General features: G+C 35.4%; 5 protein-coding genes across 5 annotated transcripts in view; 3 read left to right on the plus strand and 2 right to left on the minus strand.

The window, feature by feature from the left end:
* The first annotated feature begins 659 nt into the window (after positions 1-659).
* On the plus strand, positions 660-2,196 carry LOC145234149 (uncharacterized). Its single transcript, XM_080098919.1, has one exon. It carries the CDS (start codon positions 857-859, stop codon positions 1,484-1,486), a length of 630 nt encoding a protein of 209 aa, XP_079955045.1. The 5' UTR covers positions 660-856; the 3' UTR covers positions 1,487-2,196.
* Positions 2,197-2,296: 100 nt separating this feature from the next.
* On the minus strand, positions 2,297-9,506 carry LOC145234104 (alanyl-tRNA editing protein Aarsd1-B-like). Its single transcript, XM_080098883.1, has 9 exons — positions 9,161-9,506; positions 8,888-9,002; positions 8,157-8,251; positions 7,950-8,087; positions 7,508-7,630; positions 7,144-7,348; positions 6,475-6,617; positions 3,068-3,140; positions 2,297-2,644 (listed from the first exon to the last, which is right to left on the minus strand). Exons 1-9 carry the CDS (start codon positions 9,379-9,381, stop codon positions 2,423-2,425), a joined length of 1,335 nt encoding a protein of 444 aa, XP_079955009.1. The 5' UTR covers positions 9,382-9,506; the 3' UTR covers positions 2,297-2,422.
* A 250-nt stretch (positions 9,507-9,756) lies between these two features.
* On the plus strand, positions 9,757-16,274 carry LOC145234093 (pleckstrin homology domain-containing family A member 8-like). Its single transcript, XM_080098876.1, has 7 exons — positions 9,757-9,972; positions 10,803-10,977; positions 11,205-11,399; positions 11,656-11,780; positions 12,840-13,334; positions 14,030-14,253; positions 15,512-16,274. Exons 1-7 carry the CDS (start codon positions 9,874-9,876, stop codon positions 15,723-15,725), a joined length of 1,527 nt encoding a protein of 508 aa, XP_079955002.1. The 5' UTR covers positions 9,757-9,873; the 3' UTR covers positions 15,726-16,274.
* Positions 16,272-18,201, minus strand: LOC145234140 (aminoacyl tRNA synthase complex-interacting multifunctional protein 2-like). Its single transcript, XM_080098912.1, has 6 exons — positions 18,094-18,201; positions 17,884-18,033; positions 17,397-17,549; positions 17,163-17,258; positions 16,878-17,007; positions 16,272-16,751 (listed from the first exon to the last, which is right to left on the minus strand). The coding sequence occupies exons 2-6, from the start codon at positions 18,001-18,003 to the stop codon at positions 16,378-16,380; spliced, it is 873 nt and encodes a 290-aa protein (XP_079955038.1). The 5' UTR covers positions 18,004-18,033; positions 18,094-18,201; the 3' UTR covers positions 16,272-16,377.
* A 99-nt stretch (positions 18,202-18,300) lies between these two features.
* LOC145233993 (nucleosome-remodeling factor subunit BPTF-like) overlaps positions 18,301-23,133 on the plus strand; it is a 33,957-nt gene continuing 29,124 nt past the window's right edge. The window contains exons 1-8 of the mRNA XM_080098765.1: positions 18,301-18,523; positions 19,029-19,263; positions 19,986-20,091; positions 20,168-20,316; positions 21,065-21,166; positions 21,578-21,808; positions 22,008-22,190; positions 22,830-22,996. Coding sequence (XP_079954891.1) covers positions 18,396-18,523; positions 19,029-19,263; positions 19,986-20,091; positions 20,168-20,316; positions 21,065-21,166; positions 21,578-21,808; positions 22,008-22,190; positions 22,830-22,996 — 1,301 coding nt within the window. The 5' untranslated portion in view covers positions 18,301-18,395. The remainder of the gene's footprint in view (positions 18,524-19,028; positions 19,264-19,985; positions 20,092-20,167; positions 20,317-21,064; positions 21,167-21,577; positions 21,809-22,007; positions 22,191-22,829; positions 22,997-23,133) is intronic.

Raw genomic sequence — 23,133 nt, forward strand, 5'->3', positions numbered from 1 at the left:
TAGTTTATCCAAATGAAAATTTCAATGGCACCCAAAATCAAATTTGACTGCATCTAATGATTTTATGTCAAACTAATCTGAATTTAGCAGTTATAACGTCTACATATTCGGTCAATAGATGACAATGCGCTGCTAGCACACAAATTCAGGAAACTAGTTCTATTTAATCGGAAACTGTTTCGGGCTGTTGTTCCAGTTTTATGTCTTTATACTCACGTAGTTCTACATACGTAAAACAGATGGGCCCAAATAAATATCTATTTAAATTCGGCCAGCTTTACCAAACTTTAAATTACGCTTTTGCTAATTTGTCAATGAAATGAATGATGGCGTGAGCATGTGTGGAACGCACCGAACCGTGAAGTCACGCTATTCAACCATCAAATTAACATTGTTGTTATTCACATTTAAGTGTGGCAAACACAGGCAGGCTTTTGAGTGTTTTGAATACTGGACATTTCTACGCAATAAAACAATGCATAAAACATGTTTAAAACTATCGGATGTCAGCTATAACTGATGCAAATTGCAAATATGAAACAGTGATAACAATATATGGATAAATGCTCCACTCGGGTTGGATAAACGCAGTTGCTGTTTAAAGACCAAGTTTTATTGTAATAACTTAAACTATACTTTTGTTCTAAAGATAATTAACCAAACTAGTGTATTTTTTGTATTTGTTCTTTGAATAGCTTTTTCATAAATATGCTGATCTGTGACTAAGGCTTGTTCATTAAGGGGGAAAAAAACTTGCCCACATGAAGAGTTGCCAAAAACACATAAAATAATATAAACTCAAGAATAATCCTGGTCTTATGTTGATGAGGATTGAGGACTTTATAAAATTTTCATCATGAATTCAAAAGTCCAAAGAAAACAGACTTTATATACCAAAGATGTTATTCCAGCAAAATTTATTAGAAACATTAATAACGAGGTGGACTTTGGTGCCATGGTAAAAGAGCAACTTCTCAAAGTGAAATCGCTTGAAAGTCAGATTGAGAACAACAGGACCAGCCTCATTACAGCAATAGATCGAGTTTCCGAGTCAGAAAGCTATTGGGAGCTTGCAAACTTGGGCAGTGCATTTTTACAACAACTTTTGGCCGATGTACAAAACGATGAAAAAATCCTGAGAAACAAAATCCTGGGCAAACAAGAGGCTGTTGAAATGTTTAAGTCGGCTGTTTCAAATCAGGAGGTTCCTGGAACATATTTGGAAGCGGCTCGAACTGATCGAGATGAGACCTCAGTGGGACTTTTTGAAATCGTATCAATGAGAGAGACAGTCTTCTCGGCCTTGGAGATTCTTCGGCGCACCACGCTTCCACCGTATGATAAGCAACCTGATGAACGGCTTCAAAAGATGAAAGAGCAATATGAGTTTTTGCAGCTTACACTAAAAGAAGAACACAACCGTCTAAAGCAGTTCACTGAATGGCAGAAAAACCCAGCACTAATGTACAGGGAACTGGATAAGTAAGATCTTCTTGTGTTTTGTTGCTTAGCATAAGAATTACCTATCACACATTTTAAGTGTTGTGCTTTACAGAACAATTTCTAATCTTTTATTTTTTTAAACCCTTGAGAGTTTCTGACCAAAAAAGTTGAGCAGCATAATTTGTACATGGTAAATCTGTTTTATTTCAATTCTTCTTTGTATAAACAACAATCATATCTTTCACTACATGTAGCAAAGTTCAAATCCTATGCATGTTTGTTACATGGGTTTACTTATTAAGGCGTTTGTTGCAACTTTATAACAGTGTAAAAGTTTGTTTAGTGCACTTAACTTGCAGTAAATACAACAGACAAACTTGTCAAAAGTGCACAATCTAAAATTGGTACCTTGAAAGTCAGTATCATGCCAATATCTCAACTTTATCACAGCAATGCTTTGTTACTGATCAATGTTTTACCTCTTTTTGAGATTACTGAAAAAAGGTTGTGTTTGAAAAGTGTCAAATATGTGCTGTATTTTGAAAACAAAATTGGTTCAAATGAAATTGTTGTTAAGTGTGCATTTTCCCCCCTGTATACTAGTTTCTAAATGCGTAAAGTTTTTTTTTTGCTTGTTTTATTTCTGACCCTTCATATGTTTCCTGCTATTGTGATGTTTTATTTGCATACAAACCTAAAAGCAGACATTGGTGTGCTGAGACTAAAACAGCTTGAATATATATTTTGACTCTATATTGTTGAATCTATCTTTATACTGTCAGTTGTGTTTTTACCAGTAGCAGAAGGTCTGAAGTAAACAATTGTGAACTTTAATGCACCACAACTACTTAAATACAATGATAGGGCATTTAATATGACAACATATACAAAGAGAATCATTAAGCCTTCCTGCATGAAAGTCAATATGTTATGTTGATATATATTAACAAATTTGATCTATTCCACAAGATCTACTTGGTCAAGATTCTTGCTTTGAAATATATTCTTTGATTGTAAGCAAAGCTTGGTCTTTGCGTTGCAGTTTTTCTGCTTTTCCTTGCATTTTTGTGCCCTTCGCCAGTCCTTTGCCACAAATAGCCTCAGCGACTTTTTCACCACAGTTCTCGATAAATGTTCCTGGGCCCTTAAGCAGAAACATTCCCTCTCCTTTTTCATCGCCCACAGTAAGAAAGAGATAAGCCTAAATATAATTGATTAAATCTCTTTTTTTCAGTTTTCAATCCTTAAAAACAAATAAGGGTTTTATGGAAACATTTTTGATCAGCTGCAAACACTGTTTTAACCCATAACGTCTCATCAGTGCAGCTGGTGACGAGAGATAGGCCGTATTGGCTCATGTAGCTGCACCTGCTACACTCATGAGACCTTATGAGTTGAAATAGTGTGCACTGTCTGCAGCTTATCATTTACTGGCTTATTGCTTTTACATGTTTAATCAGATGTGATGGAAATGACAACGCACACAAACATAACTACATTTGAGAACTTAATGATTGATTCATTAAAAAGTTTTCCCCAGACGGATTTAAAGAATTTTTTAATACTGCTTCATATGATATCAATGAAGCCCAAATTATGCTACAATTTTAAAAATAAGGCTTACAGTATCAGGTAGTTCATTTGATATTATGTTCATGAATTCATTGTTTCCTTCCTTTCTGTGCAACACCAACAATCTAAAAAATAAAGTAAAACCGGTTACAATTATTATAACAAGAACTGTGATTTTCAAACATGACAGAAGTGTGCTGCGAAATATTCCTTAGTGCAAAAATATTATTGTGTTTTAGAACCTGATGACTAAACACAGCCTAGCATTCTTATCTGTCATAAAAAGCATAAAAGCAACTAGAAGGGTGGCTTAGCACATATTTCCCTTGCATATACACTATAACCTATTTAAAACATTAATATATTTCCTACACTTATTATGGGTCCCCTTCCCTGAAGGGGACACATTTTGATTTTACTCGATTTCTTTTTTTTTTTTTCTTTTTTTTTCTTTTTTTTTTTTTTTCTTCCCTGAAGTTTGTCCACCCCATTTTGCCATGAAATCTTTGGTGAATTTAGATGAAACTTTCACAGATGGTAGATATGGTTGTGCAGATGTGCCATCTGCTTCGTTTGTCATGACAACCCCAGTATTTACCCCGCTAGCCCCCAAAATGTAAAATGTTGTTGGTGCGCACCACAAACGTTAGTTTTCTGCTAGCCATCAAACTGTAAAATGTTGTTGGTGCGCACCACAAATGTTAGTTTTCTGAGGTGTTATAAAGGCAACCAGACATTTGTTACCAGTGTTTGTGGGTTTGTTCGAGGATGTTTTGCAGTTGACACTTAACAGCCTTATGACGTCAGAAGCATTGACGAATGTTGCTAATAACACCTCTAGTGGTCAAAATGTTAAACATTGTCAGAATTGGATAAAATTTTACATGACTGTTGATTGGGTCATTGTGGTTTCATATTTTATACTTTTGGGTTTTAAACCCCATCAGTTACCCCACTAACCCCTAAAATGGGTGAGTGTTTTAAACGCTGTCGGAATTAGATGAAATTTTGACAGCTTGTATAATTTGTCATTTTTAGGTTTCAATTGTTGTGTTTAACCCTGTAGCCCCAATATTTACCCCTCTAGCCCCCTAAAAGGGTGAATTTGTTAAACATTGTCCGAATTGGATGAAATTTGGACAGCTTATAGAGTGTGCTACTTATAGTTGTTGTTTGTTATGTTCAACTTTGTCGCCCCAACATTTACCCCACTAGCCCCCCAAAATGGGTCAATTTTTTAACAATGTCAGAATTAAATGAAATTTGGACAGCTTGTAGAGTGTGCATTTATAGGTGTATAATGTTGTGTTTTACCCTGTTGCCCCAGCATTTACCCCACTAGCCCCCCAAAATGGGTCAATTTTTCAAACTATGTCTGAATTAAATGAAATTTGGAGAGCTTGTACAGTGCAATATTTATAGGTGTTAATTGTTGGGTTCAACCCTGTAGCTCTATCATTTACTCCACTAGCCCCCAACAGTCACGTGCAATTCGCGCTGATTTGTGTTATAGGAGCTGATTGTTGTGTTTTAGCCTATTTTCTCACTGTTTAACACTTTTTTTCTCAGATAGACCATAAAATAGAAAAACCTTCAAAAATGTATAAATGGACTGAATTTGAATAGTTTGTTCTCCATATAGCATATTTATTCAGGCACAGTACCGATCACTGTGTTTTACCTTACAACACCCGACTTTCTCATGGTTATCTCTTGAAATGTATTATTTACAACTTTGCATGTGTGGGGGACCCATGAGTTTTTGCTTGCAGAAACAGCCAAGGTTATAAAAGACAATGGATGATATGGGACCTAATATAAAATTAGTGTAGAAAATATGTGTTATAGTGTATATGCAAGGGCAATATGTGCTAAGCCACCCTTCTAGTTTTATATTGGGTCCCATATCATCCACTGTCTTTTATAACCTTGGTTGTTTCTGCAAGCAGAAACTCATGGGTCCCCACACATGCAAAGTTGTAAATAATGCATTTCAAGAGATAACAATGAGAAAGTTTGGCATTGTTAGGTCAAACACAGTGATCGGTACTTTACATAAATAAATATGTTAAAAGGAGTACAAACTATTTAAACTCATTCCATTAATACATTTTTGAAGGTTCTTCTATTTTATGGTCTATCTGAGAAAAAAGTGTTAAATACTGAGAAAATAGGCTAAAACACAATAATCGGCTCCTATTAATGGCAAATTTCACATGCAGGTAGGGGGCTAGTGGAGTAAATGATAGAGCTACAGGGTAAAACACAACATTCTACACCTATAAATGGGACACTCTACAAGCTATCTGAATTTCATTTAATTCTGACATTGTTTAAAAAATAACCTCGTTGGGGCGCTAGTGGGGTAAATGTTGGGGGGACAGGGTTGAACATAACAAACAACAACTATAAATAGCACACTCTATAAGCTGTCCAAATTTCATCCAATTCGGACAATGTTTAAAAAATTCACCCATTTTAGGGGGCTAGATACCCCTCTAGCAGGGTTAAACACAACAATTGACACCTATAAATGACAAATTCTACAAGCTGTCCAAATTTCATCTAATTCCGACACCGTTTAACAAACTGACCCATTTTAGGGGTTAGTGGGGTAACTGATGGGGTTCAACACCCAAACGTATGAAATATGAAATCACAATGACCCAATCAACAGTCATGTAAAATTGTATCCAATTCAGACAATGTTTAAAATTCTGGCCACTAGATGTGCTATAAGCAACATTCGTCAATGCTTCTGACGTCATAAGGCTGTTAACACCCCTCTAACTGGCATGTGCAAAAACGCCCACCTAGTAATGCACAAACACAAGTAGCATATGTTCTGTTGCCTTTATTATACCATTCTACCACAGAAATCTTTTGTTTGTGGTGCGCAGCAACATACAAAAACGTTTTACACTTCGCGGTCTAGCGGGGTAAATACTGGGGTTATCAAGTCAAACAAAGCAGATGGCACATCTGCATAACTATATCTACCATCTGTGAAAGTTTCATCCAAATTCACCAAAGATTTCATGCCAAAAGTGCATGGACAAACTTCACCGGAGAAAAAAAGAAAAACAAGAAAAAAAACAAAAACATAGTGAAATCAAGATGCGTCCCCTTCAGGGAAGGGGACCCATAATAACTCAGAAACATAAAATTACAAGTTAGCTTTTTTTAACAATTTTTGTGCTACAAAATAAATTGGTTAATGGTTTAAATAACAGACCATTTTTTAACGGTCATGCTTGAGAACCACTTGACATGATGGTCACACCAGCACTCTCTGAACCCATTTTAGCCATGTCGAATTATATAGTTCAAAAACTGAGATGCTCTAATTTCAATTCTAATCTAATTCGAAAGACCAAAAAATCTAGTTGTCCAAGTCTGGCCACATGCTTTAAAAACCATTGGACAAGGCAATGTGTAGTAAAGAGTAATGTTGCCAACCTGTTTTGATCTTCACTGGCCAATTTGAAGCGACTTGCCTCCAGAACAGCAATATCTCTGAGCAGTGTTGTGCAATTCTTCTGTGCTAACTTCAGCTGTTTGATTGATCTTTCCACAGCTTGAACATGCTGGTCTGGGCCACACTGGAAGTAAAATTGTTAATTTATACCGAAATGATAATGTGTTTCATTCATGGAGTTTTGGAACACTATATACGGATCTGTTCATAAGTTTAATGGTCAGTGATATCACTGATGATGGCATGAGCATTTGCTGAAACGTTTGAACAATAAAGCATGTCGCTTTTTACGTCTATTTGGGTCGTTATTTTCACCATTAAACTCATGGAGTTTTATTTATTACATTATTTCTTTTTTCGTACAGGCAGCAAACATATAAAAGCACACTTAGTATTGATGCCTGTAGTTAATATGATGTGTTTTAGAGGTCACTAGCTTTCTGATATAGCTAAAAAATATAAACACAAGACAATATAGAAACAATCAACTTTAACAACTTGTGTTCTACATAATGAATACCGATTTTGATCAACTGTCATTGTAAAGAAAACTTGAATTAATTAAAAAATAAATGGTTAGATTTATTTATTACAGCTGAAACAAAGATCGATTTGTGTCAGTTAAGATAACTTTGTATCAGTTTGGGTACCTTAAGTAATTTGGTGAGTTCCTTCTCTGTGTTGTAACATTTTCCGTTGTAGGCAAGAATGCGGTCACCTGCCAGAAAAAACAAATTTGTCTTTCCTTTTTTCCCCTTTTCAACGGAGAGCAGCTTGATACACTGTAGATGTGATAAGTTAGAAACATGAGTTCCACAGCACATGTTTGCGTCGATCCCTTGCATATCAACGATTCTGCAAATTCAAAACACTTAACATTTTTCTTAACAATAACAATTTTCAAAACTTGTTGAACACATTCAGCTTTACATCCACAGAAATATAAGCACAAACATGACACAGGACTAAAATGCATCACTTACAACAATTTGTAGCAACAAAAAGACACAATACCTGACATCACCAACATGATCTTCAGGTAAACCTCGCGCTCTCACAGATTTTAATAATGGTGAACCAACTTGTGTGACATGTACTTGAACTGCTACACTGTCCTGTATAGCTTTGTTTGTCAGTCTAAAAAAAATATGTAAAGAGGGCTTCTGTAGCTATCCTGTCTAATTGGGAACAGTTTTAAAAAAGCTAACTGGATATTTATCAAAATAACAGATTAGTTGATAGTTTAGAGCGATTGAATTTACTTTTTTATCAAATTAAAGAGTAGAAGTTTAAAACTCGTAGCATCTATTACAAGGTTTGCAGTTTGTCTTTTACCACTTTTTATCCCATAAAACCATTCATAATACAAGAGAATAATTAAATGTCGGTTGCACAAGGTACAAATAATCCAGCAAGCAATGGGTTCTAATATTCTACAAAGCATAAAAACACAAACTTTTCAATGTTCTGCCTTTGTTCTTCACTAATATTTGGTGTGTCCAGCTCAATAAATGAAACAGATTTTCCCAAATCCCATGATGTTGTCTTGTATCCATATTCATGGTCAGCAATTGCAGTTATTAGATGCTGAGCACTGCAGGCAATATATATAGAATATCATCAGGATTGTGTGAATAAACTAGAAGTTATTGCATATCGACACCTGTGCTGCTGCATGTGGTCAAACCTTCTTTTCCAATCAACATCCACATCAACAATTTGTCCTACTTCTATTTCTTTTTCAATAAAATGTAACGCCTACAATAAGAAGTAGAAAATGCAGATTGTAAAATGTCATTCAGCATTAATTAATGTTAAAGTAACAAGCAGAAAATAAGTCTAGATATCAGGGTTTTGGAGTCAAAAGAGTTGCACACTTTTAGGTGAAGTCGGAGTAATTTTAGCAGCTTTTGTTTTTTGAAAAGGAGTCGAAGTCATTTTACTTAAATTAGGTGTAGATTCCTCAAACCTACTAAATACTGCCACAAGCTAAGGTATATTTTAGGGATTTTATGCATGTGTTTGGTAATTATTAAGGTGGTTAATACTGGACTAACAATTTCTTAAGGTTGAGTTGAGTTTATTTTACTTGGTGAAAATGGTGACACAAAAGCACTAAAACAATCACCAAGCCAGGAATAGTTGCACAATTGTTATGGAGCGCAAAACAGAAAAGGGCACATTTGAAGGATGATGGCTGAATGTGATGCAGAAACTGCAGATACACTGTGTAATAAAGCATTAAGTGATGGGGTTAATATATTTTGTTTTAAGAAAAACATGATTAAGTTTGTTCTACACAGTGGCAGAAACAACCACTATTTCATGTTGCATCCCTGATGGTATAAGATACAGTTCCCAAAACAGTTATGTATTTGAACGACCAATGTATACCTTGTCAGCCTTTCTTATGACTCGTTTTACTTCATGTTCGTTTATCTTCCCTCTGTCGTCAGGTTGCCCACCACCTTCTGGGAATAAGATTGTGTCTTCCAACTCAACATTAAACCTTCAAGTCAAAATTATATTTGTTAACATTTACAGGAAAATTATCCGTATCACTACAACAACATACAATATAGACCAATGTAATAATCTTAGGAACAACTTTATTTTTGTAATAGTCTGTACCCAAAAATATTTTTATTTAACACAAAACTTGTTTACCCTTTAATCTTTTGAAGTTTTCCGTTTCCAGCATCAATTTTGCACTCGGTCGGCTGGCATGCGACCACTGTGGTCTTGAAATGTGTCAAGTAACTATCAGATTGGCACATAAACACCATAACTGCGGCCCTGTTTGAACCGGAAAACGTTCCAAACAGTTTCTGTATGGACCGTAAAAGTGTTATTTGCGGGAAGAAAACTGACAAAAGATTTGGATGCATGGTAGGGAATTACCCATGTTTGTTGCGGTTGATTAAATGCACAAACAAATTTTTTGTCCCAAGAAACGTTTAACATTGGAGGTTATAAAACTGGCAAATTTTAAGAAGGCTCAGTGTTCCTGGCTTTCCCATTTTCTGTTAATATCGTGCAAAAACGCAAAGAAGTGAAGGGAGAGAAAAGAGAAAAAGGCACAATGCGTTCAAGAATCGAAAAAAATCGTTTGAATGCATAATCAAGAGCGTTTAGTTTTTCACAGGGATATTTATCATGCTATGCATTTGTCAGTTGATTACCTTGTTTTTTTGTTTTCTTTTTGTTGCAAACCCAACAAACGTTTTTGTTTTTGTGTTTATCTAAAATATGTCAATGTAATATACTAGTGTTGTGTCGTTTTTGCAGTATTAAAAGTTATACCTCAATAGTTTCGACAAAAGTTGTTGGAAGACGTGTATGGAAAGGTAAATAAGATTATTTTTCCACACAACATTAAGATGGAAGGACAACTATATAAATGGCATGGTTACATTAGTGGATGGACACAAAAGTACTTTGTACTACAAAATGGATCCATATGTTATTACAACACAAAAGTAAGTACAAGTAAAGCATTGAAATTTGTATTATGTAGTTAGTAATGACATTGGTGCATGCACTATGCTCTCAATACTTAAAATACTGGACACATTTCAACAATTTTCAGGCCATTTAAACAACTACATTTATCGATTTTTACATTGATTTTAACTTTTTAGCGTTATTTAATCAGCCTACCCAGTTTGCAGAACATGACAATTCCCGACGAGATCTCGCGCATGCAGGACCTATATCTCTCGCGAGTGCCTGTGCACGACCTGTAAATTTGCGTGCAAGACCAATTTCAGCAGGCGCAAAGCAAGCGATAGAGTTTAACACAAGATAATTAATGCCTTTGTTGCAAAATATCTGTGTGCAACACGGAAAATTCCATGTGCCAAATTTTTCTAAAACTAAATTACGTGTGCAGCTGCCATACTCTGCAGACTGGAGTCCTACCAGTTGATTATGTTTAGCCTAGGCCCCAGATTAGGGGTGCACAACATTTTCACTTTTGACCTTGGTTAGATTAGAATTTATCAATATAATAGAGAAATCAAATCTGGACTTGGGCCCAAACAAATGGTGCACAACCTTTTAGCTGTTGACCTTGGTCTTTATGTTTCCATTGATAAGTTTGTAAAAAACTTATCTTGTGTGCCATTTGTTTCGGCCCAATTCTAGTTTGATTTCTCTATTATATCGATAAATTAATCTAACAGCTTTATCCAATCAAATGCATATACCTACTTGGTGTTTAATATACCCTTGGCAGGTGTAAGTGGGCCTGCAGGTCACATGTTTGTTTTCCCTACTATTAAAAATCTATTTCTTCTTTTTTTTGTAGAGTGAGCGAGACAAAAATCAACCGGCAAAGGAAACATTAAACATGGGATTATGTGAAATAGTTGTTGATCCGCATTCTCCAGCACAATGGGAATTACGAATGCCAGTCGAGTCAAAAGTATGGCATTTACGCACTGAGTCAACCCCAGAGAGGCATCAATGGATTAAAGCACTTGGTAGAGTTTAGTTGCCTGAACAGTTTTTTTTTTTCAGTCATATATATGTAACATTTGCACTTGTTATGCAACAAATTTTTTAAGTAATACTATATGTAGAACACCAAAAAGGTAAACAAAACAGTTACTGTTGTGAAAGTTTGATTAGCAACCACAGGTAAAGCTAACATGTGTATAAACTGGACATAATATAATTTTTATTTTTTATGACTAAAATTAATTGAAAGGTTCAGCCAAGGCATGTTTGCTGGACACATCGTCCCTCGGTTCCTTTTCAAGAAGCACCTCTGTAGAGAGTTCCAGTCGACTGTTATCTTATGACCAGAACTTGGTCGCAGACGACCAACAAGGTCCCTCTTCACTCAATGGATCAATTCATTTTGAACCGATCAAGGAAAACCTGGACACAGCAAATGATTCAGGTATGAAATGTTGCTAAATTGATATCAAAACAACATTTCTTATTCAAAATGGCAATTAGAACATAACTAATGTAACTAGCTTATTTATGTTCAGCAGATGCTCAAATATTTTATCTTAAGCTTAATATATGGTTGAATTTGTTATGTTAATCAACACATAAAAGTATTACATAAAGATTTTGTTTCCACAATGTTTTAAATGTAATTGTGTGTTTTTTAATACTTAAATGTAATTGTGTTTTTAAATAATTTTAAGGGAATGGGAGTATGAACAATTTGCTTTTGACAAGTGACACATCCAGTTTTGTGAACGTAAACAACACCGATGAAGAAAACAATATGTCCCAATTATCCAACCAGTGTGAGAAAACAATTGAAAACGTATGTTTACAAATAAAGCGTGTTCTTATTAAATTTATTTATTTAAGAGTGTTCTTATTAAATTTATTTATTTAAGAGTGTTCTTATAAAATTTACAGCACTGCTTTACTGTAAACCATAAACCAATGTTTCTCAGTCCACTTAATAGAAAAAATTGTGACAAATGTGTTTTATTTTATAGACAATACTGTGTTGTGCAGTTATTTGTATATTATATGAATTGTTTAAAGGATTGATGTGTTTTAACCTTCTCTCTGCAGCCGCTACTATTTATTTCATTAAAAAATGTAAATAAAAAAGTTTACATTTTTACCTGCTGTACCACAAGCACGGAGATATTCATGTGTTGGTTAAAAGGTGCTGATCTATCGGTGGTACTAAATACCGCATGTGGCCGCATGTGGCCGCATGTGGCCGCATGTGGCCGCATGTGACCGCATGGTATACCGCATGCTACCGCATGTGACCGCATGTTATCGCACGGCAGGAATCTGTGAAGGACTTAAATATGCTTTTACCAAAAAATAATTTTGCGGACTTTTGAAAGCGCTGACGGTTAGAGCTATTAGGGTTGGGTGAAGGTTTGAAATTAAAATCAATCTAAAATCTGGTCTATTTTACCCCTAATGGGGCTGGAATTCTTACATTTCACATAACATGGTGTATTTTAAGAGGAATCACATGCGGTCACATGCGGTCACATGCGGTCACATGCGGTCACATGCGGTATTTAGTGCCACCCCTGATCTATTACATCAATAGTAGCTGACTTGTTGTTTTTTAAATCTGGAAATAAATGTTGTTTTGCTTGTTGCATAAAGTTTAAATTGGGAATTGCAATAATCAAATTATAAGAATTGCTCGGCCAGTTTCTGTGGTTCAGTTGAAGTAGGCTGTGTGTGACAATTGAATTGTCTGCATCTATGGATGGCCAGGATATTAATTATTGCCCTATTGTGTCAAATTACATTTATTGTTGCAGGAAAAAAATGAACAGAAGGATTTATCATTGTGTATTATAAGTATTTGCATCGTGCTAACCATTGCTTTGTGGTTTAGATACGACAGCTCCAGCAATGCTTAGAAGGCCAACACAGTTCCACACACATAGATGAGAGAATACAACAAGTTGAATCAGCCGTTGCCGCTCTTTCCGATTTAATGACTGATTGCAAGCAGATGCTGGCTGAACCTATGGACTCAACAGATAGAGGACAGGAAATTGATGATGGTATTCCATCCGAACACAGTGAACCAGATCATCAAAATCTGGACCAAAGTTCACCTCCATCATCTGATGAGAAATCAAGGGAGTTATCCACTTTTTTCACATCCTGCGTGACAGACTTTGGAGATGTTATGTCGGGTCTTGTAAAGTCAGAAAATCAGCCCCTAATTCCTACTGAATTGTTTTTGGATGCTTGTCAGTGTTACATGGAATTCTTTGAAAGGTTTGCTGGGACATTGATGGGCCCCCTAAAGACTGACATTCAAGGCAACATAGACAAAATAACGAAAGTAATTAATTCTGTCCCTGGATACAAATACTTACAGGTGGGTAAAATTAGCTTTAGCAAAGCTATAATAAAAATATAACTTACACATTTTAGCTTTCAATATTCTGTGCATAAAAATACAAGCCAGTATGTAGAAATATATGTGTATATATAACGGCATAAAAACTGCACATGTACACATAACTGCATAAAACTTCATTGAAGCATAAAAACTGACACACCGCAAATGCAAAAATACTGATAAAAGCAATTGGGCTAGTTTAATTACAAAAAATCGTTTACCAAGCATAGTTTTAACAGTATGTACACAACAGTAATTTGTTTGTTTTTATTAACTTTCCTCTTTGGAAAGCAGGAAATTGATTACATCCTTATTGTGTAATCAGCAAGTGAGAACTTGTTTCCTGTTTGGAAAGATAGTGTTATGATAAAACTGGTACCAATAATAAATGGCTACACTTATATACTCAAGTTATGTTTTCACAGGCCATAAATCAACAGTAGTTAACTGCACAATAGGCCTGTAAACAACTCACTGCAATGCTAAGAAGATAAACTTGTGTTGATGTTGGTAGGGCCCTATAACTTGTGAGGTATCACACATAAACAAAACTTGCCTTGTGAATGTAAAAACAGTAGAGTTATTGGAGGGTCCAAACCCAGCAAAAAATACAGTCATTTGAGCTAAGTGTTTTTTGATCGTCCTAAATCTAATTGTTATATATATTTCAGGACATATTAAGCAAGGAAATAGTTGCCAACCAGCACACAGGACCTGATACAGGCACACAAGCCTTGCTATGGTTAACCCGCGGTCTTCGAGTGATGTGTCATTTTCTCAACAACTGTTTGTCTGAGGACAGCGACACAAGAGGCGACACCTCAACCTCACTTGTGTCTTCGTACACAAAGTTTTTGGCAAAGCACCACAACTGGATGGTGCAGAGATTATTCAAGTAAGTATTTAACTGTACTATGCTCATAAACTGCTGTGTCCTTTGAAACAGGTGGTTGTGAGCAGTGGTGGGATTCAGCCGGTCCGCACCGGTTCTATAGAACCGTCTTACAAAATTTTATGAGATCAGCGAACCGATTATTATTACTGGTTACTGTCAATGGACTATTTCTGACAGAACCGGCTAAAAAATATGACTTTTGTGATAGAACTGGCTGACAACAAATTTGAATCCCACTACCGGTTGTGAGCACAATTTCAATATAATCTGTTTTTACACAGTCACATTACCGAAACCCAGTAATACCAAATTACATTCCCATATGGTATACATAAGCTAGAAAAATCAAGCCTGTGGTGGGATTTGCACCTACAACAGGACACTCACGCTCTTCAAAAATCACAAGCATCATTGCTTGCCATGTGATTTGTGGTTCAACTTTTGACAGGCTTACTGCCAAGCCTGTGTAGCTCATTTGCTAGATTTTCTAGTCTACGCCTCGTTATATAGGAATGCTTGGTTGCGGATTGTTACAGTGAAACACCTTCAATAAGGCTGGCATATTCTAAATCAGCGTGGTCCAACCGCTGGACCGTGGGCCAATTGTGGCCCGCGAGATAGTTTTGTTGGCCCGCGAACGTTTTAATGACAACTATAATTTTTGTTTTCAATGTTTTAAAACATGACAATGAAACAACACAAAATGCTGTAAACTATCCTATTGTGACGCATGACAGGACATTGCTACGTGTAATAAAGGGTTCTTGCGTCAACAAACCGTTTGGGCATTTTTTGTACCAGGGTAGAAACATAAGCCCCAAGGACTATGTTTAAGTGCATGATAAAAAGGTAATGCATTCAGATTGTTTAAATTGGACCAAATCTAAAGAGTGGCACAGTGAGGTATTTTACCTAACAATAAACTTTCTATCGAATTTCATGCCATTTTTATGCCATTCAGAGAAAACAATGAAAATCACAATTGTGTTTTTGTTAGTGCTGATCAGTGGTGGGATTCAATTTTTCGTCAGCCGGTTCTATAACAAAAATCTTATTTTTCAGCTGGTTGTGTTACAAATAGCTCATTGACAGTAACCAGTGATGCAACCGGTTCGCTGAGCTCATAAAATTTCGTGAGACGGTTCTATAGAATGGGTGTGAACCGGCTGAATTCCACCACTGGTTCCGATCCTTTTTTAGTATCTGCTACTTCTGAACAATAAATAAGTAAATGATTAAAGGTACAATACTATTTTAGGATGGGACTGAAGATGATTCCATCATTTGAAAATTTTAAAGTAAGTATGATTGGAGAAGCCAATCTACAGGCTTTGAAAGCATCTGGTGATACTCACTGGGAACAAACAGCAGAAAAGGCTGTAATTGAACAAGGCCTGGTTTATAGCAGTAACATGGGGAAAGTGACCAGCTTAATTCATGATGTATATCAACAGTATAACATTGAGGTGTAAAAATAACTTGTCTTAATAACTTTTTTGGTGGTACTTGGCCCAGCAATAGTACGACATTGAGTTAACCTAAAAACTCAGTCCTAATTCTGTGTGCAAATAACTTGTTTTTTTGTGTGCTAATCATGGCCTATTTGTGTGTAAGAAGTTTTATATTTAATCACACCATTTTTTGCAGTTGCACTTTTATATCAATTAACTGTTTGCAATCAAATGTTCATGATCATGTCATTTTTTTTCAAACTTTACTGTTAATGTCAGTCCATTATCGAACACATTTCCATCCTACACACCAGAACTGTGTTTGTAAACCATTTGTGTCTTGCTTAGTGCTACCACTTACATATTTGTCTGAAACATTTTGACATGTGCTTTTTGTCTTATGCAACATCGTTCCTCATCAAAAGAATCTTAATAGTTTTGAATTCCATTTGTGTCTTACATTGAATAGTGCCCTGCAGTTTTTGTGTGAATGCCACTGATTTTTACGTTGGTACAAGTGTAATTTCTATAGTAGAGATAGTTTATCAATAATAAAACACATTTATGTGCTGTGTCTTGTTTTAATGGACTATCTTGTGCAATCAATGAAAATCAAACCAAAAATATTCCAATGCCAGATGAAAACGTTTGCACTTTTCACAAAAACACAACATTACTCAATGAATTTTTGACCATTTTGAAACCACTGTTTCAGGGAGGCATGTTTGGAAAACTGTCCATATTTCTTTAAAACCGATAACACAACTGCGTCAGCCAAGGAAGGTTCTTTACCGCCGAACCATTTCTGCTTGCCAAGCAATATGTTAAGGCTTTCAAGGGCTTCCGATTTTTGTTGTTGCTTAACATTTGGTAATGATATAACATCGCAGGCATCAAGGCAGGAATCCATCATTAATGTCTGTGTTAGCGTTTCTTGGCCGCTGTCATAAGTTTTAAGGAAACGTCCCAGCAAACGGGCGAGATTGGCTTCCCCCTGAATTGGTATGTTTGATGATGGACTTGTCAAAACCAGCAGACCATTGGAAACTAAAAACAAAGACACAAAACTTTCATGAACAATTAAACTAAACAAAAAAAACAAAACAATACACATGTATCATGCAAAAAAATCCAGCATTTAATGGTTGTTGTATTTTTTTGTCTAGATGTCACCTTTCTTCCATATGACTGTGATAATCAGTTTTTGTTTGTTTCTTGCACAATCTTCAGTCTTAAAACTCTGGTCAACTGAACATGAATTCATCAGCGAAGAATGACAATGAACCTTCAATGCTACATTGCTCTAGAAAAATGTTTTTTATTAATTTAAATAATAACCAGATCACAGAAAAACTAATTTGTTTGAAGTAAGTTAAAAATCACAGAATACAATAATTCAAACTCACATCTTAAAAAAATACTGCTATCTAAACTATACATTATTTAAGTACGCCTCACTTTTTTTCTTAGCATGGAAAGAATAAACTTCAGTGAATGAGGTGGATCATTTGGATCAACATGAATAACAATATCTTCTACTGTATCACTGGATCTCTAGGAGTAAAACAGCCATTCAAAACATATTACTTGTTCTCATATGGCAAATAAAACATTCAATGCGTTTTTCTAAAGAATATAAGTCTTATAAGACATTTAAAACATACAACATGACAGAATATATGGCATTGTTACCTGCACAGTTTTGGCTTGTTTTGGAGCAACCTTTGGTCGATTTGTTTCAATGACCCCATTACTGTCTGTAACTTTCTTAATAAGCACATCGAGATCTTGCAAAAGCTGATCTTGTCTCCGCTTTAATCTCTTCAGTTCATCACTGACTTGAACCTAAGAACAATGCTCATTTAAATCATTTTTAAACAACACCAATTATATTTTAGAGATAAACTTCTTAACCTACTATTTACTTAAAAGCACCATATTTAAATATTCAAATACATTAGCAAGGATGGGTTATTGCAAATATGTCTCTTAAGAAAGTCTGTCAAAATATTTCTGAAATTGTACATCACATCAATAATCAGCAATAACTCATTTGAAAGGCAACACAACCACACGAATGGAAAAAATCAAAATATTTAACAAGTTTGTTTTATTGTTAAAAACGGGCGTTTTGTAGGTTCTTAAAAGTGAGCTAAATAAAAACAACAGTAATATTTACATTTAAATCATCTTGTATAAGATATGTTGGTGCTTTGAACATTACATCGGGTATTTCTACATTTTCAGGAGTGTATTTGAAATGAGCTTGACAGCTGTACATCGTCCCTACGGCAGCCATTTTGGTATTTTGTCGCGTTCTAATCAACGCCTTGAAAAAGTGTATGATATGTTTTAAAATACTATGATAAATTCGGCAAATATAACACACTTTAATCAAAGATTTTCTTTAAAATATATAAGTTTTCCAGACATGTGCACGTGCTTCACTTGTTGCGAGCTGTTGATCCGCGCCAACCCAGACGCGCGATTCGCGATATCGATTCGGCCAACATGCAATTACTTTTTACCACGTGACCACAGCTCGAGCAGCGCAAGAGTTCATGGCGTTGTTGTGAATTTGGTCAAAGCTTGGTGGGAAAAATTGAACATTCGTGCACTAGGGGGCTACAGAAGCAACTCAGCGCGAGTTTTGCGTGAAGGGCAACGTGCCTCGGACCGAATGTGGCAAAAATGCCGCGACATAAAAAGTATTTGGACGATTTAATGGCGAATGAACCGGCTGACGGACGCCTTCGACTGGAACTGCGAAAACTGAGCAATTCCGACGGCTGGGTCGCTTCGACCGCGAAAGAGTCCAGGTATTTGTGTGTCCGCGGACAAACTGTATAATGTGACCAATCATGCGTATCATGTGTGTAAAACGTAAATATACTTTTTTGATGACTGTTTTCATTGAAAAACTTTTTTTGAGAAAATAGTGATGCGTTTTTGAACGGTACAATGGCGTGGTGTGTGTGTGGTTTCTTTGTCATGTTTTAGCCTGCTGAAACATCCCTGAAATTGGTTCAAATGTTGGGATAAACTTAATGAGATTTAATGCTTTTGAAAGAAAATATCCTAAAGTTTAAAAATAAAATAAAACATGAAGTTTAAATTAGCACTGTTAATTACAAATAACACTTCAGTAGTAAATGACACAAAAATTTACTACCAGCTATTTTTAATTCTTAACTGCTGGATTTGTTGACATGTTTTGTCATGCAAACTAAAATGAAATAATTCACTTGTTGCAAATTTCTTTCAGACTTTATATTAGATTTTTTGTAGTTAGTTATTTTGTTGACATAAAGTGATGGTTTACAGTGGTAATAGCAGTCGGGCGTCTACACCTCAATCCCATGGATCATCAGTTATTGGAAATAGTGGAACTTCCACTGGAGCAAAACGTGGAAGACCAAGGAAAAACCCTTACCCTAATCTTACTACTGTGAAAAAGAAAAAGAAAGGGAGGCCACGATTGGATAAACCAAAACAGTTTAAGATGGTGCTGGAAAAAGACGACGAATTCGAAGTTGATTACATAACTCCAGATGAAGATGTAAGTTATTAGTTTTGTCACTTTTGTGTCAGCGATTGTTTTTTGTCAGGAAAAGCCAAATATAGATTGTCTGCTAAGCTAAGACTAATTTTGTAACAGATCCAAATTAAAGTTTAAAATCTTTTACATGATATTTATGTACAAATGTTTAAGAAGCTGATTTTATATCAGGCAAATTAGATTTTTCATTTGGGATATGCCACTATTTAAGTTTTCACCAACAGTACGGTGTTGAAGTAAGTTGCAGAATTTTTTTTGGCTTTGATTATCCAAAATACTATTGCATAAAACCTAATATCTAAATCAGTGGTTCTCAACCTTTTTTATTGTCGGGGCCAAATGGTTGTTTTTCAAGTCTGTAAGAAGCCACAAAAAAAGAAAAATGTAACACCAAAACAACAAGAGTCTAAATAGCTGCATTAAGCTCTTGATAATAGATTGATTGGGTTGAATAATGGTAAAATATGCTGCATTGTAAACTTTTAAAAATAGTATATATATTTCAAAACATCAAAAGCTTTTATGGTAATAATAATATTTAGTGGTTTTCTGAGGTCTGCTGAAAGCCACAAAATAAGTAGTTGGGAGCCACATGTAGTCCTGAGAGTCGCAGTTGAGAATCACTGTTCTAAATACATTACCTATCTGCAAGATGATGGCTATGATTGTCAAAAATATTGTACCCGATTGTATTTACCAGAAAAAATCATATCTATTAACAGGACAGTGGATCTGAAACCGAAGCAAAAGACTCAATTTCGTACGGCTCTTTATCTGATGAAGATCATTTCCTTGACAATGATGATGATGATGTATCGTCAGTGGAAGGTGAATATAGTAGTTTAATATGTCAATTTGAGTGCATAAATTTTGCCAAACTAGCTTCGAACAACATATATTTCAGATAAGTTATCAGTTTTTGAGTCGTCTGCTTGGTTGGATGAAGATGAAACTATCGAAGAAACTGAAATTCCGAAACTTGAGTTGCCAGAGTCATCTGACGATTTGCTGATAGATCGGAAGTTAGTGATGCCTGCCCTTGCGGTGTACGAGGTAAGCACAACCTTAAATAAATGGTAGGAGGACAAAAAGAAACAACTTTAAGCAGTGTCTTTGTATTACAAAAGGGAAAAAAATGATGCTGATAGTATAAAAGTTGTTTTTTTATTACACTAAAATGTTCTGCCATCAAAGCCAAAGGACTTTTAGATTTTTGGGCAAAATATATTTATATGTTTACATTCAGTAAATGCGTATTGCTAAAAATTGTTTAATCGGCAACACTGTTAGACAATTTTGTACGGATTTGTGTTGTTTGTCTAAACCAGTGGTTCTAAAACTTTTTTGAATTCCATTCCCCTGCACACTTTCCAGGTAAACATAACAAAAGTAGTTAAAATAATGTTAGTTTCCAACTTTATTGTGGTTGATGCTTTTTTATGACAAATAAGAAATATGAGCCTTGACACATTGTCATGCACAACAGCATTTCATCATCAATTACTTAAACAACAGAGAATGTTGGAATTTATAAATAGCGAATTTATCCCTATACACTTGGAGATTTCTCATGGTACACTACTGTATCATCAGATAAGAATCACTGAAAGTCCGAACTCTAAAAGCTAGATTCATTGCATTGTTACCTAGTTCTAGCCACCTTAGCTGAATTACAGATTAATATTACATTGCCATGGATATGGTTTAGTTGGATGTTATACTATCCTTATGTTGTAGCTAAACAATCTGGTCTTTAATAAGTGGTAAATGGCAAATAAAAATGTGTATATTGTATTTGCAGGTTTTGAGACATTTTCGGAATACCTTACGTTTGTCACCAATGCTGTTTGAAGATTTTTGTGCCGCAATTGCTTCAACAGAAACCACTGTTGTACTAAACGAAGTAAGTTGAAATTAACAAATTATAAAAGAAACTGGTCAAAATCCAAAAGTAAAAACAGGAATTAAACAAGTATAATGTGTTTGTGCATGGTGTATATATTACAGGAGTGTTTTGACAGCTTGATGCCAAATCTGAATTTTGAAACAACTAAAACCATCAATTTGTGTTTTAAATAACCTCTTTGATCTTAACCAGCTTTGACTATTCCTACTTAAAAACATCTTTGCCACCAATCATTTTTGTGGTTTGGTTTGTAAAACTGAAGTTTAATGGACATTAGGTTCTCGTCAAAAACTACCCTTAGTCAAATTCATTCCAACTGCCACATTTTCTGTCGTGGTGTATTTTTTACTGCATTGAAATTTTTTTGTTGCTTCTGAAGCATATATATGTTGCTTTTATTTATTCCAGTGTCACATAGCCTTGCTGAAGGCATTGATAAAAGAAGATGAACACTTGGGCACAACATTTGTTCCGCAAGATCAGAAAGATGCATACAATATTGCATTCTACTTCATGGACTATTTAACATGGCCAGAGGTTCTGCGGTATTTCGTCGAGAGTTCGCCGGAGTTTAAGTACATTTTGCCAGTTGTTGAGAACAAAGATTTTCCCTCTGTGGAACCACAACAAAAGCTCGAGGTTAGTGTAGTGGTTAATTTTATATTTCACCAGTTTGTGACCTTATTGTGTTTCAATATAAATGAATAAATTTTGATTGATGCATTGGCATAAAATTGTTGCAGAAAAATTTATTTAAAAAGATAACTTGGCAATAAATCAAATAGCCTACATTGTTAAGGAAAAAAAATGACTAAATTTCTAAACGCTAACTTTTTAGGTGCTGCAATTTCTTACCAATCTATATCTTTCATCTACCAAAATTCGCGATGAGTTAATGATGGACGGAACTATACACTACGATGATCATTGCAGAGTTTGTCATCGTCTCGGTGATCTGCTATGCTGTGAAACTTGTCCGGCCGTCTACCACCTTGCTTGTTGCAATCCACCTTTGAAAGAGGTATGCTTTTATCATGAAACCTTTATGTCAAATTAAAAAAAGGTTAGATCAATGGTGCACAGCCTTGCCCCTATGAAGGCCACAGAGCAGATAATTTTTTCACCAACGGTCCCCAAATGTACATATACTTGTTTTTATTTTACAAAATAGTGATGTAAAGAAATAGGTTTATCTACATCTATATTGTGACACATGTGGTGCTTTTTTGCATTGTTCAGACACAATAGACGCACAAAAGGTCAGGCATATACGGCTACTAGGCTGGTAAAACTCTCTTTTAGTACCACAAAATCTATTTAGAGCAGTTTTGAAAAATCCAAATCTACAAGTTTCAAAGTTTTACTTATCTCATGGCCGCCAGCATATATATTTTAGCGTACATGTTAACTGCGGTCTAAACTTGTCTCTGCAGCCTTACATCCTCAGGTTGTGCACCCCCTGGGTTAAATGATTTTTTAAAAATATTAAGCATTATCTATTCAGTTTCTAAACACCTCTTGTATACCGAAAAATAAATAAATTGTCATGTTGTTGTAAACCCCAAACAGCATTGTAGCAGTATAATTGTTTTGTCCTTCTGTTTCCCTTCCTAATTATTGCTTTTCAAACCTAAAACCCAAACTTGTGCATTTGTTTCAGGTTCCAGAGGATGAGTGGCAGTGTGGTATTTGTGTTGCTCACAAACTTAATGGTGTTTCCAACTGTGAATCAGAGCAGGAGACAAATGGTCAATATCTGAGACATGATCCAATTGGCACCGACCGACATGGGAGGAAATACTGGTTCCTTGCTAGAAGGCTCATAATGTAGGCTCTTGCTTTTTTGGTTTATTCCTTGTTTATTTGTAAATGTTATAGGATACTAAGTTTTAGTCCATCTGTTACATAATTATGCTCAGAATTAGTGATGGGACGATACCAGGTTTTGAAGCGAGTACCGATAC

This window comes from Phallusia mammillata, chromosome 1, assembly GCF_965637545.1.
Source record: "Phallusia mammillata chromosome 1, kaPhaMamm4.hap1.1, whole genome shotgun sequence".
NCBI classification, from domain to species: Eukaryota; Metazoa; Chordata; class Ascidiacea; order Phlebobranchia; family Ascidiidae; genus Phallusia; species Phallusia mammillata.

What these genes read in the sequence shown, in the direction of transcription:
- LOC145234149 (XM_080098919.1), top strand. Translation starts at nt 857, where the DNA reads ATGAATTCAAAAGTCCAAAGAAAACAGACTTTATATACCAAAGATGTT.
- LOC145234140 (XM_080098912.1), bottom strand. Translation starts at nt 18,003, where the DNA reads ATGGCTGCCGTAGGGACGATGTACAGCTGTCAAGCTCATTTCAAATAC. An exon ending in TTATACAAGATGATTTAAAT is followed by an intron (nt 17,550 to 17,883) that starts GTAAATATTACT and finishes CATTGTTCTTAG; the next exon opens with GTTCAAGTCAGTGATGAACT. An exon ending in TTTCCATGCTAAGAAAAAAA is followed by an intron (nt 17,008 to 17,162) that starts GTGAGGCGTACT and finishes ACATTTTTCTAG; the next exon opens with AGCAATGTAGCATTGAAGGT.
- LOC145234093 (XM_080098876.1), top strand. Translation starts at nt 9,874, where the DNA reads ATGGAAGGACAACTATATAAATGGCATGGTTACATTAGTGGATGGACA. An exon ending in GTGAGAAAACAATTGAAAAC is followed by an intron (nt 11,781 to 12,839) that starts GTATGTTTACAA and finishes TTTGTGGTTTAG; the next exon opens with ATACGACAGCTCCAGCAATG. An exon ending in ATGGTGCAGAGATTATTCAA is followed by an intron (nt 14,254 to 15,511) that starts GTAAGTATTTAA and finishes ATACTATTTTAG; the next exon opens with GATGGGACTGAAGATGATTC.
- LOC145234104 (XM_080098883.1), bottom strand. Translation starts at nt 9,381, where the DNA reads ATGCATCCAAATCTTTTGTCAGTTTTCTTCCCGCAAATAACACTTTTA. An exon ending in AAACTTCAAAAGATTAAAGG is followed by an intron (nt 9,003 to 9,160) that starts GTAAACAAGTTT and finishes TTTGACTTGAAG; the next exon opens with GTTTAATGTTGAGTTGGAAG. An exon ending in CAAAGGCAGAACATTGAAAA is followed by an intron (nt 7,631 to 7,949) that starts GTTTGTGTTTTT and finishes TATTTTTTTTAG; the next exon opens with ACTGACAAACAAAGCTATAC.